This window comes from Necator americanus, chromosome I, assembly GCF_031761385.1.
Source record: "Necator americanus strain Aroian chromosome I, whole genome shotgun sequence".
Classification (NCBI taxonomy): Eukaryota; Metazoa; Nematoda; class Chromadorea; order Rhabditida; family Ancylostomatidae; genus Necator; species Necator americanus.
Window position 1 is genome coordinate 2,261,893 of NC_087371.1, and position 14,581 is coordinate 2,276,473.

Sequence of the window (14,581 nt, forward strand, 5' to 3'; positions counted from 1 at the left end):
ATGAATGGCAGTATTCTCACGTCGTACAAAGAAAACACAGAAAATATTTTCGCTAGTCTTCACAACTAAACGTCTAGAAATTAAGAATTGTTCACAGATTTAAAAAGAATTACTATAACATTCATTCTAATTACAGCTGAGCACAAAAAGAAAGAACAAGTCTACAAAGGAGCAATCTTCTTGCCCTTCTCCTCATAACTTTTTGCCAGATCCTTGGGACACGTGTGCATGTATCCGGTTCCTGATGCACAAATTTCCTTCATGCGGGTGTAGGGATCGTAGTTCCTAAAGATAGAAATATAAATTAAAGAGAACGACCTTTGAGCGCATTTGCTTCTCTTAACCACATCTTCTTCAACATAGAAATCTATCATAATATAGCCGGGTAAGGACATGAAGTTTGCTGCAGTTACGTAAGCTGCTGCGCTCGAAGCGGCGCGGTGGAGCGTAGCTGTTTGGTTCGAGGGAGACCCCTGCTAGCACCATTCATCATTCAATCAGATCCGAGTGCAGCTAGCCCTACGGCCCCTGGTCCCACGGCGATCCTAGCTGCTAGCATCAAAAACTGATACGCAAACAACATTTCAGTTCAACTCTTCCTCATTTACCATGTAAAAGTAGTTAGGATACAAAAAAACCAAACGAAATATTCCTGTGTACCCAGGCTAAAAAAATTACCATGTATAAGTAAAGACTATATCAAAAAGAAACAACAGTGTCGCATCGTAATTTACGTCAATCAATTACGATCAAAGCAAGATTACAAGTGGTCAACTACCTGCTACCAGATAATATGACGTCTTTTCTCCCTTCGTAAGTTTTTTTGCGGAAAATACTGACTAGGAGAAGAAGGGCATTTTGTGTTCTGATTAAAAATGTAAACAAAACTACATTATGTTTTGAACCGAAGAAATGTTCGGCTGTTGTAACTCCTCTACCTCTACAAACTAGACAACAGACAAGGATAAATTCAGCATCATTTGAGGTTCATAATTGAGTGTCGTTCAAAAAAGAGTGACATGTGCAGGTAAGTGGGGGTAGTTGATGTATCAAGTCAGTATTTTTATCCTTAGGGACAATACTTTGATAGCAATTATCGAATACATATAAAACTGCAATACACGAGCAGGAGGAAAGGAGCACAATAAAAGCACTAAAATGCAGGAAAAATCTCACTTCTTGAAATTGCAAGTTGACAGCAGAAAATGAATTTTGCATACCTATCACTTCCGATTTAAACGAGTTGTTAAAAATTTTGGAACTTTTCAAGTATAAAAACAAAAATAGTTAGCAAATCAAATATGGTTCAAGATGTTGAAAAATTAAACGAACATGTTGAATTGATTTAAATTTGCACAGTAGTCACACTTCCTTCCTCACTTGTTCATTTCACAATACATACGGTATGCGCAGGTTATGTGCGCTCGATAAAACTGATTTACGAAGATGTGAATGCCAGGAGGAAAAATGAAAAGAAAAAATCGGCTGCTGTGCTTGGTGTTACGAGTGGACGTTGCATGTTAAGTAAATACAACACATCCACTCCGAACACATCCATGGATTCAGGAAACAACTAAGTGCCACATCACCTTTAACATGCACTATAACACTAAAACTAAAACAAGAAGGGAAAAATGTAGTCGATGAAGGGAGGGGGAAGGGGAGGGGAAGGAGGGGTGGGGGACACTCAGTGGCGCCCTTATTTCTCGACTCTCTAACTTGCTTTTTTATCTTAGTAACTTAAGTTTGCATGTCATAAATCTTCTAAGACTAATGCTTAGGCCTTAGGGCCAGGACTGATTCAATCATTTACTTCGAGAAATAAAGGTATCACTGAGTGCCCACCCCAACTACCTAAACTATTTTACCCAAACAAATATAGTCTCACAAACATTTTACACAAAATTTAACAATCACAAGATAATCCTATCAGAACTATTCAGAATTCCTTTAATACAAAAGTAGTTTTAATTTATGCTGGAAGCATCTGATCAAAAAAAAATAAAAAGATCACGAGATCCATGGAAAAGGAAAGAAATTGTGAAACAAACTAATTTGGAACTTCTTCAAAAGCGACCAAATGGAGTCACGGAAACTAACGAAGGCTGAGAGTTCAAAACATGAAAAAAGTGTAGTGTCACTGGGTGAAAAATAGCTTGACAGGCTTAAGAAGTCTGTATAGATTCCTGCAGAGCTTTTCAGAAGAAGACATCAAAGTTTCGAAGTGAAGATTTCTTTGGAAAAATTACAAAACCTAATTGGTTCCCATGTTTGACTGTAATATATCGATCATCAGCATATAACTGCTGAAAGTTTGAAGTGTTTGAACAGTCCAAAAGGACTCGACTATTACGACGATTTACCAATAGGGCGACGGTAAGGGTGATTGTGTGTATCCCATCAGGAAGGAAGGACAAGGATACCGACTTGATACATCAGTTTACCCGCAGAATTCATTGTATAAGGAGCATGCAAGGTCAATAAGCCTCGGATCGTTGGGAAAAGGCTCTCGCTGTTCAGGATCTGCTGCGGATCTGTTCTGAACGAGCAGCACTGGTTGCTTTTACGAAGCATGACTAAACTGTGCTTGAGATTCTCTCGAAGCCTCTATGTTCAGGTCACACAAAGAACCTTGAGGATTTCAGGGGATCTCCTCCACTTCCACAAATCTCGACGATTCTGGATTGAAATCTAACGCGTTAGCGCAAGCAGAAGGGATTCATCAAGCATCGCTCCGAGTTTCTCCTTCATCTCATGTAAAAGTTTAAAAAAAAATATGGAAAATTATGCGATAAATATGAAACAGCACTTACTTGAAGAACTCCTCGTATTTTTCATGACGTGGCATGACATAAAACATATTAAACGCGATCGTTGATGCAATAGCAGCGGAAAAAGCTACCGCTATGGCTCGGCGCCCGGTTTTGTGTATCATTCCACGCATTGGAAGTCCAGGTGACATTCTGAAGAACTGACAAAAACTACGGGAATATTTCCCTAGTAATTCCTCTTTTTGAAAAAAAGAGGACGGAGATATGGGCACGCAAGAATTACGAGTTACCGCACAACAAAACAGTTAATCCAGAACCACTATGGACAATGGATGAGTAAAAACAATAAAATTATTCTAATTCACAGTAGGTGGAGCGACTGGCGGGCGAGAAAACCGCGACCACCGTGATCGCGCCGCCCATATTCCGACAACCGCATCGCTGCCGTGTGGCGGTGGAGCGTAAGACAAAAACAGGGCACGGAATCTTTCTGCAGTCTTTCTGGAGTTCTGGTATTCATATTGATATTTGTTTATTTTTCGTCAACTATATAAAATCTCTTTGATAATAGTTGCATTTTGTTGCGCGTAGAGTTGCTGATGTAAGGAAAGATCTCTTTTTTCCCACATGCACTCAGATTTAGGAATGGGAACATTTTTATTTGAGGTTCAAGCAGAAATACTTCACTTTATCCATTATTTGTCTGCAAGTTAACATTGTTTCACTAAAGTATCTGTGGAGAATTTGTGATGCTTTGGTTTCTTTCTCTCACGAAATGTATAACCTCATTATTCTCTGAACTCGTAGGTTTTCCATAGTACTTTATTAAGCAACATTGCGCATTTTCTTAGTCTGAACACTTTTCCGATAAACTTAAGAAAGAATGAAAGTCTAGGAGTTTCTTTATGACCAATATGATAAAATCAACCAAACTTCAACAAGCTCACCTCTGTTATTTTCAATATTTCCCCATTTTCGTTTATGTGTGTAGCTCCATTTTGTTTAAGAATGTGTCTTTTTAAATGTTATTTTATATTCTCCGCTTCTAGGAATGTAAGAGAAATTTCAACTGATTGTATACAAACAATTATGTTTTTTCATGTCGTGATGAATCATTGCTGACTCTTTTTTTCATTCGCCATCGATATAATATTTTCTGTTACGAGAATCCACTGTATCATTCGCTTATGTTCAGGTTTAACCTATCAATATGGTCAAAAAACGCAACGAGGGGAAAACAAATGCAAAGCTAAAGCAAAAGCCCAACTATGGACCTGTCAAGAACCGACACACCTTTAAAGGTTCCAACCATAGTATGAATCCAGGTAAACATAAGTTCTTGAAGAAAAGTTAGGAAACTGCTTTGGCTATTACTCGCTATACCATATTTAGATAGGCCACGAGATGCGAAAAGTTCCCATCTTCGATCCAAGGCCACTATTAATCGTTTGCGTATGTACAAAAGCTTCAAAGCAATACGGTACATTCCTATTTCTATCGTTTTTGCTATTTTACATTGTTTGTTTAGACTTCTTTATCCTCTCTTGTACCTTCGTTTTTTTCGCTCTGAGATATGTGTACATTTTTAGCGACAAAGCTGGAAACATCCTCAAGGAAGCTCCATTTCAAGGCCGACTGAAGTCGGGCACTGTTGCTCGCGTTGAACCTAACAGAAAATGGTTCGGTACGTATCTGAAGTTTTTCGACATTTACCAAACTTTTGCATGTTTTTCACGCGGGAATTTATTTCCTAGGTAACACTCGAATTGTGGGTCAAGAACAGCTGCAGAAATTCCAGGAGAATCTAGGAAAAGTCATGCGAGACCCATTCCAGGTGTGGATTTTGTTGCCTCTTTTCTAACTGTACATTTTGCTCTTATTAATTTGCAGAAATGGACAATTTTAGGTCGTGATGAAGCAAACAAAGCTTCCGATTAGTTTACTTCAAGAGAAGGCAAAGGTGAGAGTGTAATACCAAGAATCAGCTATTTTAAGCTTTCTCCCTGCTGAACATTTGTTTTGCAGCAGCAAAGAGTTCACGTCACTGATACAGAGTCTTTTGAATACACATTTGGTAAGAAGTCACTAAGGAAACGGCCGAAGCTCACATGTTCTTCCCTTGAGGTACATTTTTTTCGTTTTCCAGGATGAAGAAAACGTTATTTTTCAGCACTACATACTCTCCTACTTTTAGGAGATGACAAAATCGGTGGAAGAACGTGCGGAAGTCTACGATGTGGGAAAAGATCGTGACCTGCAAGTGGACGAACGAAATTTGGTCCGTGAGGAAAATCCCAATCCATTATTCCGTGCCGGACAGAGCAATCGCGTCTGGGGAGAATTGTACAAGGTTGCTTTCCGAGCTGTTCATTTCTGCTCTAGTTTTCAATTCAATTTCTTTTCTCATAGTGTATTTCAATGGGGGATTAGTTGTATGTGCACTACCTTACACATTTTTTTGAATTGCCCCTTAAAGAGGCGCTCTATGCTTTTCCTCATCTGGACAAATTACATCCGTTGAACTTTTTGGGGTTGCACGGAGATGATGTTAGTGAAGGTCCCTCCTCGATCCTAACCGCTACGCCTCATCGCACCGCTTCGAATTCAGCTGTTTGCGCAATTACAGCAGCTTAATTCCGTTTTGATCCTACTCCTATCATCTTGGCCTGTAAATGTAAATTATTTGGCCAAGGAACTTTGCGTCAAAATTCCACTTAAGATCTCCAGCTTAACTTGAACGGTTATTTATTTTTTTCGTTCAAAATTGAATCCTCATAATTGTATTGTGGAAAAATGCTAGGTAACATGTTTTTTCCACTTTTTTCCAACATTCATTGATGATATTCTTGTCAATCCCACAGGTTTTACTGAGCTTCAAATATTCTCAGTAGTCCGATTAACTATATTAAGTCTTCCGTGAATCAAAAAACAATTGGGTGCTAAGGATGTGTTGGCTCTATGTATTGACGATAATTACCCTCATGACGGTATCATTTCTAGGTCCTAGACTCCTCGGATGTTGTTGTTCAAGTAATTGATGCTCGTGATCCTATGGGTACGAGATGTCGACATGTGGAGGAATTTCTTCGCAAAGAGAAGCCACATAAACACTTGGTTACTGTCATAAATAAGGTGGATTTGGTCCCTACTTGGGTTACCGTAAGTTTCTTCACATTTGAAAACCTTAAGCGGAGATTTTTCTATGGTACATCTGATTATCTAGCGGAAATGGATTGGCGAGCTGTCGAAGGAGATGCCAACAATAGCTTTTCATGCTTCGATCCAACATTCATTTGGAAAAGGTGCTGTGATCAACTTGCTGCGTCAATTCGCTAAACTGCACAAAGACAGACAACAGGTACGTGCTCCATAGCATAGTTCTGATTGCTTCGGAATGAACTAGACAATGTTAGGTGGTTATTTATACACTGGTTTATCCACACAAACAGTAGAAGAGAAGATAAATAGAACAAAAAGCTATGATGCCACATTGGGCATATTGAAAAAAATTTTTGTAAGCCAACTAGTGTTATTCTATAGCTTTCCGTTGATGTCTTCATATATTAATGTCTTTTTGTTTTGCTGATTGTCGCATTACATTCTACCCCTCAACAGATTCAGCCTTATCCACTTGTTCCGCTGATTACTGTCATAGAACTTGTGGTCATTTTATCTCTTCATTTTTTTATGTTGAAAGCTTAAAACGACAACACAACAAATGCAATTACTGCGGTTCTTTTTTCACCGTATTGTCGAAAAGATCTGCAGCAGCAATAGGTGAAGTTTCTTCCCCATTTTCAAGGAGATCTGTTGCTGCAATTGGCGTGCAAACAGTCTCAGGATCTAAGGCGGTCTCCGCTTCTTTTCTTCTATTTAATGCAGCTTTTAAATTTTGTAATTCTCTGTAGTGCACTTCCAATTGTTGTTGCTCTTCAGTGGTTTTCTGGAATTGAAACCAATTTCTCTCCTTTTACCATATAAAACTGTACCCAACCTACTTCTAAGGCTTCCTGAGCTCTTCTGAGTGTTTCGGTAAGTTCTGCTCTTGTCTGATGGTCCCCTTCGTCAACCATTGCCAACAAATCATGCGTAGAATTCACTGTCGCTGTGTAATTTTTAATTTGAGTGGCCAACTTGGCACGAGCATTTGCAATCCGATCATGTTCAACTAGAAGTAAAAGTTGTATTGATGCTTTCAGTGGATGAGAATAAGGAAGAACTAGTATATACCTGATTTGAAGTCCACCAAATCATACTTCCTTTTCCTTCTCTGGAAAGAGCGATCGATATTTCCCTTAGATTCCTTATCTACTCGCGCCCAGCGGTTGTCTGGACATTCCATATTTAGCTCATCTCCGTATCTGAAACGTTGTAAATAGAGTAATTGGGATTGAGGAGTAATTGTCTTATGTAAGGAATGTTAGAGCTAGAGCTAAATGACTGACTGTAGTTTCTGAACTCAAGTGCTACAGTACTTGCTATGTATTTGACATAAAATGAATGAGTTACTATGAAACAATTTGAAGAATATTACCTTTCAATTACCGAAAAAAGAGCGACGAAAGCAGTGTGTACAGAAGGATCGCATTCTTCGATAACCTGAGTAGTACACATGACAGCATGAAAAAACCAATAAATGTCAAGTTCCTACTTCAGTTAGTCAATATTTTTTAAAGAAATGAACATTAGTTTGTACAGAGACCCCGACACGACATCCTAACTCCGAAAATGGTGTGGAAATTCACCACCCATCACCATACATCAGCACTTTAAAAGAGATCTAGTGCTATTTAGTATTTGGTGAATAAATTGACTCATTATAAAAGAGACAATGGGCTTACCTTAGAGATCACTGGATCCCTTGGTTGTTTGTTATAAACGAAATCATCAAACGCATCGAGAAGTTTTTGTAGTGTACCTTTCGGCATATTTTGTTTCACGAACAGTGCGAAAGCGCCCTGGTGGTAGATACCTCGCAATCGAGACGCGCTATTAACAACCATAGCCCGATTTTCATCACCTAACTCGCAGTTGAATCGAACCATTTTGATGAGATCAACGAATCTGAAATGATCGTAGCCATGTTATTCACTCTAGTGGTACTGGAAAAAGGCACCAAACTTACTTATTGTCCAGATCCATGCTTATGCGTAATTTCGTCTCCGGATTTTCAACTTCTGGCAGCGTCCTGCGAACCCATTCTGTGATTTGCTCTTTGTCATTCAACGCGTTATACATTGCATGCTTTGCTTTCATTTCTTCTTTCGCTTCTTCTTTGAACTTTTTCCATATGGGTTCAAGTTCAGATGTAAGAATATCTGCAATATAGTTGAGAGGTTCGTACTTATATCGAGCGTTCCGTAATCGAGTATTTAGAAAATGGGCATAGTTGTACAAAAGGACAGCATTCAACATTTCAGGAGTACTCTAATACAAACATTTGCTTACTTTTAGAGCTTTACCTTCGTAAATTTGAATACACGCAGACAAGCGGGGCTTCTCGAATATTCGCAGACAGAAATTACGAATCCCATCCGATACTTGGTCCGATAATCTACACGAATATTAATGTTCGGGCCCAGGTATAATATACAGCAACAAACTGACTGACCGAATATTTTGTACATGGATATCTGAGTAACTTTTTGTTTTTGATTCAAAATATGTAGATATAAGCAGTTTCTCATCGATTTCCTATCGAGTGATACCTTTAAACCCCACAATAAGGCTTATTTTGCCTTCCACTGTTTCTATTTCTGTATATCCTCCAAATTTTGCGAAACAACATTTGAAGTTGGCGTAAGCAAGAGGATTTTGCGGAGAAATGTTGTCATTCTATCCATTTCTTTAGCAGCGTTCGGATTTTCCGAATTGACCAAGCAATGGTATTTCTCCAGCAAGAAAACAACTCGCTCCAAGTTCTGCTAAGTAAACTAACCTTCTGTATGATCAATAGGCATACATTGAATCAATGTGCCAAATGGAAGTCTTTGTTTAGCACTAATAAAACGATCCAGAGCAGGTATAGAAATTTGGACAAATTCCTGTGCTTTCTTGATTTGATATCCTCGTCGTCTCTAAATGTAAGGATAATTTTCACAGTTGCGTGCTTATTTTTTCTTGGCTTACAAATCTTCCAGAATTTCCACTAATTCCTTTTAACTGAAGTGGTACATCTTCGCTTGGTTGCGTAAAAGCAGTTCCGTTGTCTCCCTTAATATCATCGTCTGGATGAGTGGATGTAGTTAGTGGAGGTGACGAATGGTCGTCTTCTACGTCGTCGGGTTCTTCCAACAGATCTTCAGCAACGCTAAAGTGAATATGATATGTATATATGCTGAATAATAATCAATCACAATGAAAATTACATACCCAACATATTTTGGTTTACGATCTGACGAAGAAGGTAAACAATGCGAATCTGAACTGGGGCTATGCGAACCGTGTGATTCGTCGATATTTGCTCTATCCATAAATCGCATTGCATCGTAGAATTTCCATTTCATCGCTCTTTCTGGTTCCGTGTCAAAGGCTTTGGTAATACGCCAATAATTATCTTTCAGATTCTTCCAAGTCTTCTTCATATCATAAGCTTAAAAACATTCAATTATTTCTGTGCATGCAGCTGCATTGTCACTTTTGACTGCAACCGTATTGATCTGCAAATTGATTTTTTTTTTGGAATTGCGATCTGCATGTGACAATAAAACACGGATGATAGTGTTTTTGGTTCGCTTCACCCTACAATTTGCACAACAATCACATAAATAAGAAAAGAATCTGCACAGGAATGAAAACATGAATTCATTTGAATGTGTGCATCACCAAAGCATAATTAATCTAGAAAATCCTGAAAAATGAATGTCACATAAGCGAATTGGTAAATGATTGATGTTTAGGAATATTGCTGACGAACATTCACATGGCACTTATGCTAAAATGTTCAAAATAATAGATTTTCGGAATCGACAACAAGTTTAGCTGCCGATATTTTTGACTTCCAACTCTTTGGTATCAATTTGTAGCATGATGCGCTCTATTACTACGCTATGAACACAAAATGAGTGAAAAATGTAATTAAATGTACGAAGATGTTACTCACTATCAATATGTACATCGAATTGTTGCATGAGTTCTTCAGCTACTTCCGACCAAAGTTTCGCTCGTGCTGACATATCATGACTAACCACTGGGAATTTTTTCCATAATTTTTCACGTTTTCCCACACTTTTAACGAGCGCTTCTCGGAGCGGAGTTGTCCAGCGATATCGAACTGTCAACGACATCTGGAAATAGGGCAATTTGAGTACCGTACGTGTTGGTTATAAGTCATTGTATAGGCCAACACGCGTTCCAAAACCTCAACGATTACGAATTCCAGTAAAGTGGCGCATCCCAAGTGGATTGAGACACCAGTGATTTTATCTTTTTATATGTTGCTTATTATCGTGTTGTTTGTACGTTAGTGATAATCCAGATGGTCCCTTCCGCAGAGGACGTGGTTTTCGTCAATTCCCACTTGATTCTAGGATTGTGATGCCAATTAATGAGATGTTAACTATGGAATTAGGAGGACAACGTACAAATAAATGCTGAAAAATGCTTTAAATACGCACTTTAGCAACGTTGCCTCAAGTGATATCTAACTACTACAAATGGTTTTCGGTTTAAAATAATCTCTTGAAAAACACCTACACATCAATTTCGTGGAGAAATGAGGTAATGAGCGCTATTCCTACGGATGAGTATACAAAGAGCAGAACCAGCACTAACTTTCTAATTTATTACAATTTATAAGCGGAATTTTTTCTAAGAAAATGCTTTTAAGCTGTCCATTTAAGACAAGATCTTCTAATCCAATAATCAATCCAATCTAAAAATCTAATACTTCTGAAAAGAACTAAATGAAGCATGAGTGAAATGCGAAGAAAGGAAATAATGATAGCGAAAGGTTGAAGAATTCGAAACGACGGGAAGAGGCGGGCGGCGGCGCGATTACGCGCGTGCAGCGGCAATCGATTGTTGGCGGCAGGGGCACCTTCATTGTGTGTGCCTGAACGCTTCATATTGTGATTGTGGGAATCGGTTCGAAGCAAATTTTGCATGTATTGACGTTGATGGATCATTGTGGGACCCACCGCTGGCCACCTGAGCACCTGAAACGAGGCAATTAGCTTAGTCACTGGTTCGTGCTTGGATATCGTGTAGCGAAAGTTCTTGTGATGAACTTCCATCGAGGAATAGATACCGATAAGGATCTTTGGCGCGTGGGAGACCTTCTCGCTTACGATTTTCGCTTACGATTGTCTATGGAGGAGTTATTTCGAGTGGAATTATGCAAAAATCTAAAATCTATCCCTTCATACTTTAACTGGATGGAATTGTTATTGTTACATTTGTTTCGTCCGTAATAAAGAACTGTTCGAGAACTTCTCGCCGTATCCCCAATGCCTCCATCTCCCAAGCGGATTGTGTTCCTCTTGGGGACGTTTTTTTCCACTCTCTGCTTCAATGACACGCGCAACTGAGTAAACACGGCGAGAATTCCTTGTTTGATCGATTTGACAGGTCTTTGGTCTGCGTCGGTTTGCCATCTAATTTAGGGACTACGGGCATATTTCCATCAAAAACCGCTAAAACATTGTAATTTTCAAAACAGGGTTGTTCAAGTAGATTATTTGTTGGGTAATTATCATTGATATATAACTAGTTTATTATATAGGAGAGTTCTACTCCTCTTTTTTTTCTCTTTCTTTTCTTTCTTTTTCTCTTTTTTCTACTTTTTTGAGGAATTCCACTCGTTTCACTTCAAATCTTCACCTAGCGGGTTATTTTTGTTGTTGTTATTATTGTTATTATTATTATTTGTGAGTTTTCTTTCATCCTCGTAGATCTTCTGGATCACTTGACGCTACAAACAGATTCCTAATAAAACGTAGTGTTACCGCAATCTGTTTCTTTTTTTTTCTCTCCAAGCTGATCCTTCTTTTCTCTGTTTTTTTTTTTTTGAAAGTTTCTCTTGAATGACATTGTGAGTCAGCTATCGAAGTCATTGCGTGGATTCCTCGGAGTCATATGTTTCTCGAAACATTGTTTTTCTCCGCTATTGATTTCACTGTGTCCTTATGAAGGGATTTCCCTCCATCTAAGTTAATGATTCTTCCACTTCTGCCTCTATGTTCCCATCCTTTTAGCTCTTAGTGTTAAGTAACTATTTTAAGTTTATTTTAAGCTTTCTAATAAATAATATATCTCGCTGTAACTTATGTCTTTCCTTAAAACTCCAGAGATTTATAGACGTTGCGAAGGGCTCGCTTTCGTGCTTTGCTTTTTGCGATTAAAACCATCTTTTCTTATGAATAGGTCATAAAAGTAGTTGCGTAGGGAGAACAATCGATCTTCACTGATCCTCTAGTCCATAGCCTCAACACTGGAAAAACAATCCTCCATTTGTGAACGAAAACATTATTAGCGAAGTCTCTAGTTAACTAATTGAGCCATAATTAGAAATGATCTCACATTTCACTCATCTGACAAGTATCGATCGAAGTTTGCGACTGAAAAATTTGCCGAGAGATGCTTTCTTGATAAAGGACACCTATGAAATCGTAGCGTAAATAGAAAGAGTCTCTGAATTGATTGTCCCAGTTTTTTTTTTTGTGTGCAGTAATGTCAATAAGTTTCAGATAAGTGTGGGCTTCATAGGATATCCAAATGTTGGGAAGTCTTCCATTGTGAATACGCTACGGAAGAAAAAAGTATGCAAAACGGCTCCGATTGCTGGAGAAACAAAGGTGATTTCTGGATATTCAGCGTGTAATAGCCCCTTTTCATGTTTTTCTTGCATTGATCTTTGTTCTTTGATGCAGGTATGGCAATATGTCATGCTTATGCGAAGGATTTACATGATAGATTGTCCCGGAGTCGTTTATCCGCAAGGTGACTCAGAAACGCAGATTATTCTTAAAGGAGTTGTGAGTTGATTCTGTTAATGAAATTTTACTTCTATTTTTAATTGATTATATTAAGGTTCGCGTTGAAAACGTAAAAGATCCAGAGAATCATGTACAAGGCGTCTTAGACCGTGTGAAAGTGGAACATTTAAAGAAACATTACGGAATCGATGACTGGACGGATGCGGAGGATTTCATGACGAAAATCGCTATCAAACAAGGTCGACTTTTGAAGGTACCTTCTGCCCGTTTACATTGATAGAGTGTCTTAATCTTAATCTTTTTTTTACCTATCAGCTAAAATAAGGTATTTAGGGAGGTGAACCTGATATCACTGCTATAGCGAAATCTGTGCTGAACGATTTTCAACGTGGTAAATTGCCATATTTTGTTGTTCCACCTGGATGTGAAGAACGTGCTGAAAAGGAATATGACGAGGTTCATCTATTCACTATCTTTATATTTCTTCCCTCAAAGTTGTTGAATTTATGAATTTGTTCTTGGTGGAGTAGAATATGTTCCGATGGATCTAGGCATCTAAAACAAGAATTGTGGATTTGTTGTCACAGTTATAATTGTGCAGTAGTCCTCGGCTTGATTTTTTATTTTCTTCTTGAATTTAGGCTCCTATGACGGAAACGTGTGCTGATGATGATGAAACGATTGGTGAGACGAAGAGCGAAATAGGGGATGGAGATGGAAATGAGGAAGCAGGCACTTCAACTAGCGCAGACAATAGGGACGACGAAGAAATGGACGAGGTGCAATTTTTCATTCTGTTTCAGATGTAGCTGTTGAAATTATTTTTCTGTTTGCTTAAAAAAGTGGAATGGGGTGGTCATTTCTTGATATTGGAAGAGGAGGGGCTCATTCACCTCAGTTCCGTTCTTTCTTTTTTCAAACTATGTGACCCTTTTTTGTGTTTAGGTTCTTTCTTAAAATTAAAGATGGAAATCCCATCAATTAAGTTTGATTTTGCGAAAAAGAAAGAAAATGGAGAAGTACTTCCTTTGTAATTTCTTCATAACTTTATATTTTGTTGTTGTTTAGTTTTGGAGCGAGTTTCTAGTTGCATTTTGTTGTTATTTTCTTGTCAGGACGATGATTTAACTGACGTTGGCTCGTTATGCTCTGGTCTCAGTGATCTTTCTGGAGTCAGCGACCTGGAAGAGGACTTCGATGCAATGCATTCCGATGAAGAAGCCAAAGATGTACTTCTTACACCCATCCATATACATAATTACCTATATTAGGGGTACTCTTTTGCAGAGAAAGGAGGCGCAGAGAAATGCGATGGCTCCAGGGAAACGAGGCAGAGGCGTCCGCGCTGGTAAAAAGCATGACAAGAAGCGGCGTATAGGTGGAAAGTCGATAGTGGAGGCAGCAGGATGTTCATCGGTCAGTTGTTGGCAATTTCAGTTCCTTCCATGAAGACTATACTCTATTGATTCTAGTTTCCGACTTTGCAATTGTTCAGAAAATGCCTGGTGTCGTCGATTTTGGTACTAAGAATGCTAACCATAAGAAAAACAACCAGTGGAAGAGAAAACTCCAGAAGAAGCAAAAAATTAAACACCAACAATAAGTGGATGCCTTATCAGAGTGTTTTCTTTTGTTAATTTGTGTTGTTTTTCCCCTATTCTGTTTTATTCCAGTATCGTTGTTGAACCTGATTGTTGTGTTTTTGCAAGGAAATATTTTTATGCCTTGAAATTAAAGAAATGTTGTTGTTATTAGTGTTTGATTTCCATGATGGTTCGGATTCCATGCAATACTTAGCTCATGAAAATCACTAGATGGTCAGAATGGCATAGCATTCATTTTCCGGGTACAATTTCGCAAAAGTGTTTCCCAACG

The 14,581-nt window shown here is 38.5% G+C and overlaps 4 protein-coding genes across 6 annotated transcripts; 2 read left to right on the top strand and 2 right to left on the bottom strand.

Annotated features, from left to right (window-relative positions):
* Positions 1-161: 161 nt before the first annotated feature.
* On the bottom strand, positions 162-2,962 carry RB195_004246 (uncharacterized protein; the record flags this gene model as incomplete). The annotated part of the gene is made up of 2 exons (XM_013442702.1): positions 162-285; positions 2,814-2,962. The coding sequence occupies 2 exons, from the start codon at positions 2,960-2,962 to the stop codon at positions 162-164; spliced, it is 273 nt and encodes a 90-aa protein (XP_013298156.1).
* Positions 2,963-3,981: 1,019 nt separating this feature from the next.
* RB195_004247 (uncharacterized protein) lies at positions 3,982-6,223 on the top strand (the record flags this gene model as incomplete). 2 transcript variants are annotated; one of them, XM_064181240.1, is made up of 10 exons in its annotated part: positions 3,982-4,096; positions 4,164-4,251; positions 4,361-4,455; positions 4,526-4,605; positions 4,678-4,731; positions 4,797-4,895; positions 4,966-5,121; positions 5,772-5,930; positions 5,995-6,129; positions 6,185-6,223. In XM_064181240.1, 10 exons carry the CDS (start codon positions 3,982-3,984, stop codon positions 6,221-6,223), a joined length of 1,020 nt encoding a protein of 339 aa, XP_064033272.1. The 2 variants fall into 2 exon arrangements, with proteins under 2 accessions (XP_064033272.1, XP_013298157.1); XM_013442703.2 differs by lacking the exon at positions 6,185-6,223 and having other exon boundaries at positions 5,995-6,144.
* A 272-nt stretch (positions 6,224-6,495) lies between these two features.
* Positions 6,496-10,057, bottom strand: RB195_004248 (uncharacterized protein; the record flags this gene model as incomplete). Its single annotated transcript, XM_013442704.2, has 10 exons — positions 6,496-6,714; positions 6,770-6,939; positions 7,002-7,132; positions 7,306-7,370; positions 7,613-7,835; positions 7,897-8,089; positions 8,710-8,848; positions 8,901-9,081; positions 9,144-9,363; positions 9,874-10,057. 10 exons carry the CDS (start codon positions 10,055-10,057, stop codon positions 6,496-6,498), a joined length of 1,725 nt encoding a protein of 574 aa, XP_013298158.2.
* Positions 10,058-10,204: 147 nt separating this feature from the next.
* RB195_004249 (uncharacterized protein) lies at positions 10,205-14,309 on the top strand (the record flags this gene model as incomplete). 2 transcript variants are annotated; one of them, XM_064181271.1, is made up of 9 exons in its annotated part: positions 10,205-10,228; positions 12,458-12,565; positions 12,641-12,745; positions 12,801-12,959; positions 13,040-13,162; positions 13,348-13,485; positions 13,822-13,935; positions 13,994-14,122; positions 14,202-14,309. In XM_064181271.1, 9 exons carry the CDS (start codon positions 10,205-10,207, stop codon positions 14,307-14,309), a joined length of 1,008 nt encoding a protein of 335 aa, XP_064033273.1. The 2 variants fall into 2 exon arrangements, with proteins under 2 accessions (XP_064033273.1, XP_064033274.1); XM_064181272.1 differs by lacking the exon at positions 10,205-10,228 and adding an exon at positions 12,281-12,379.
* Between the last annotated feature and the right edge of the window lie 272 nt (positions 14,310-14,581).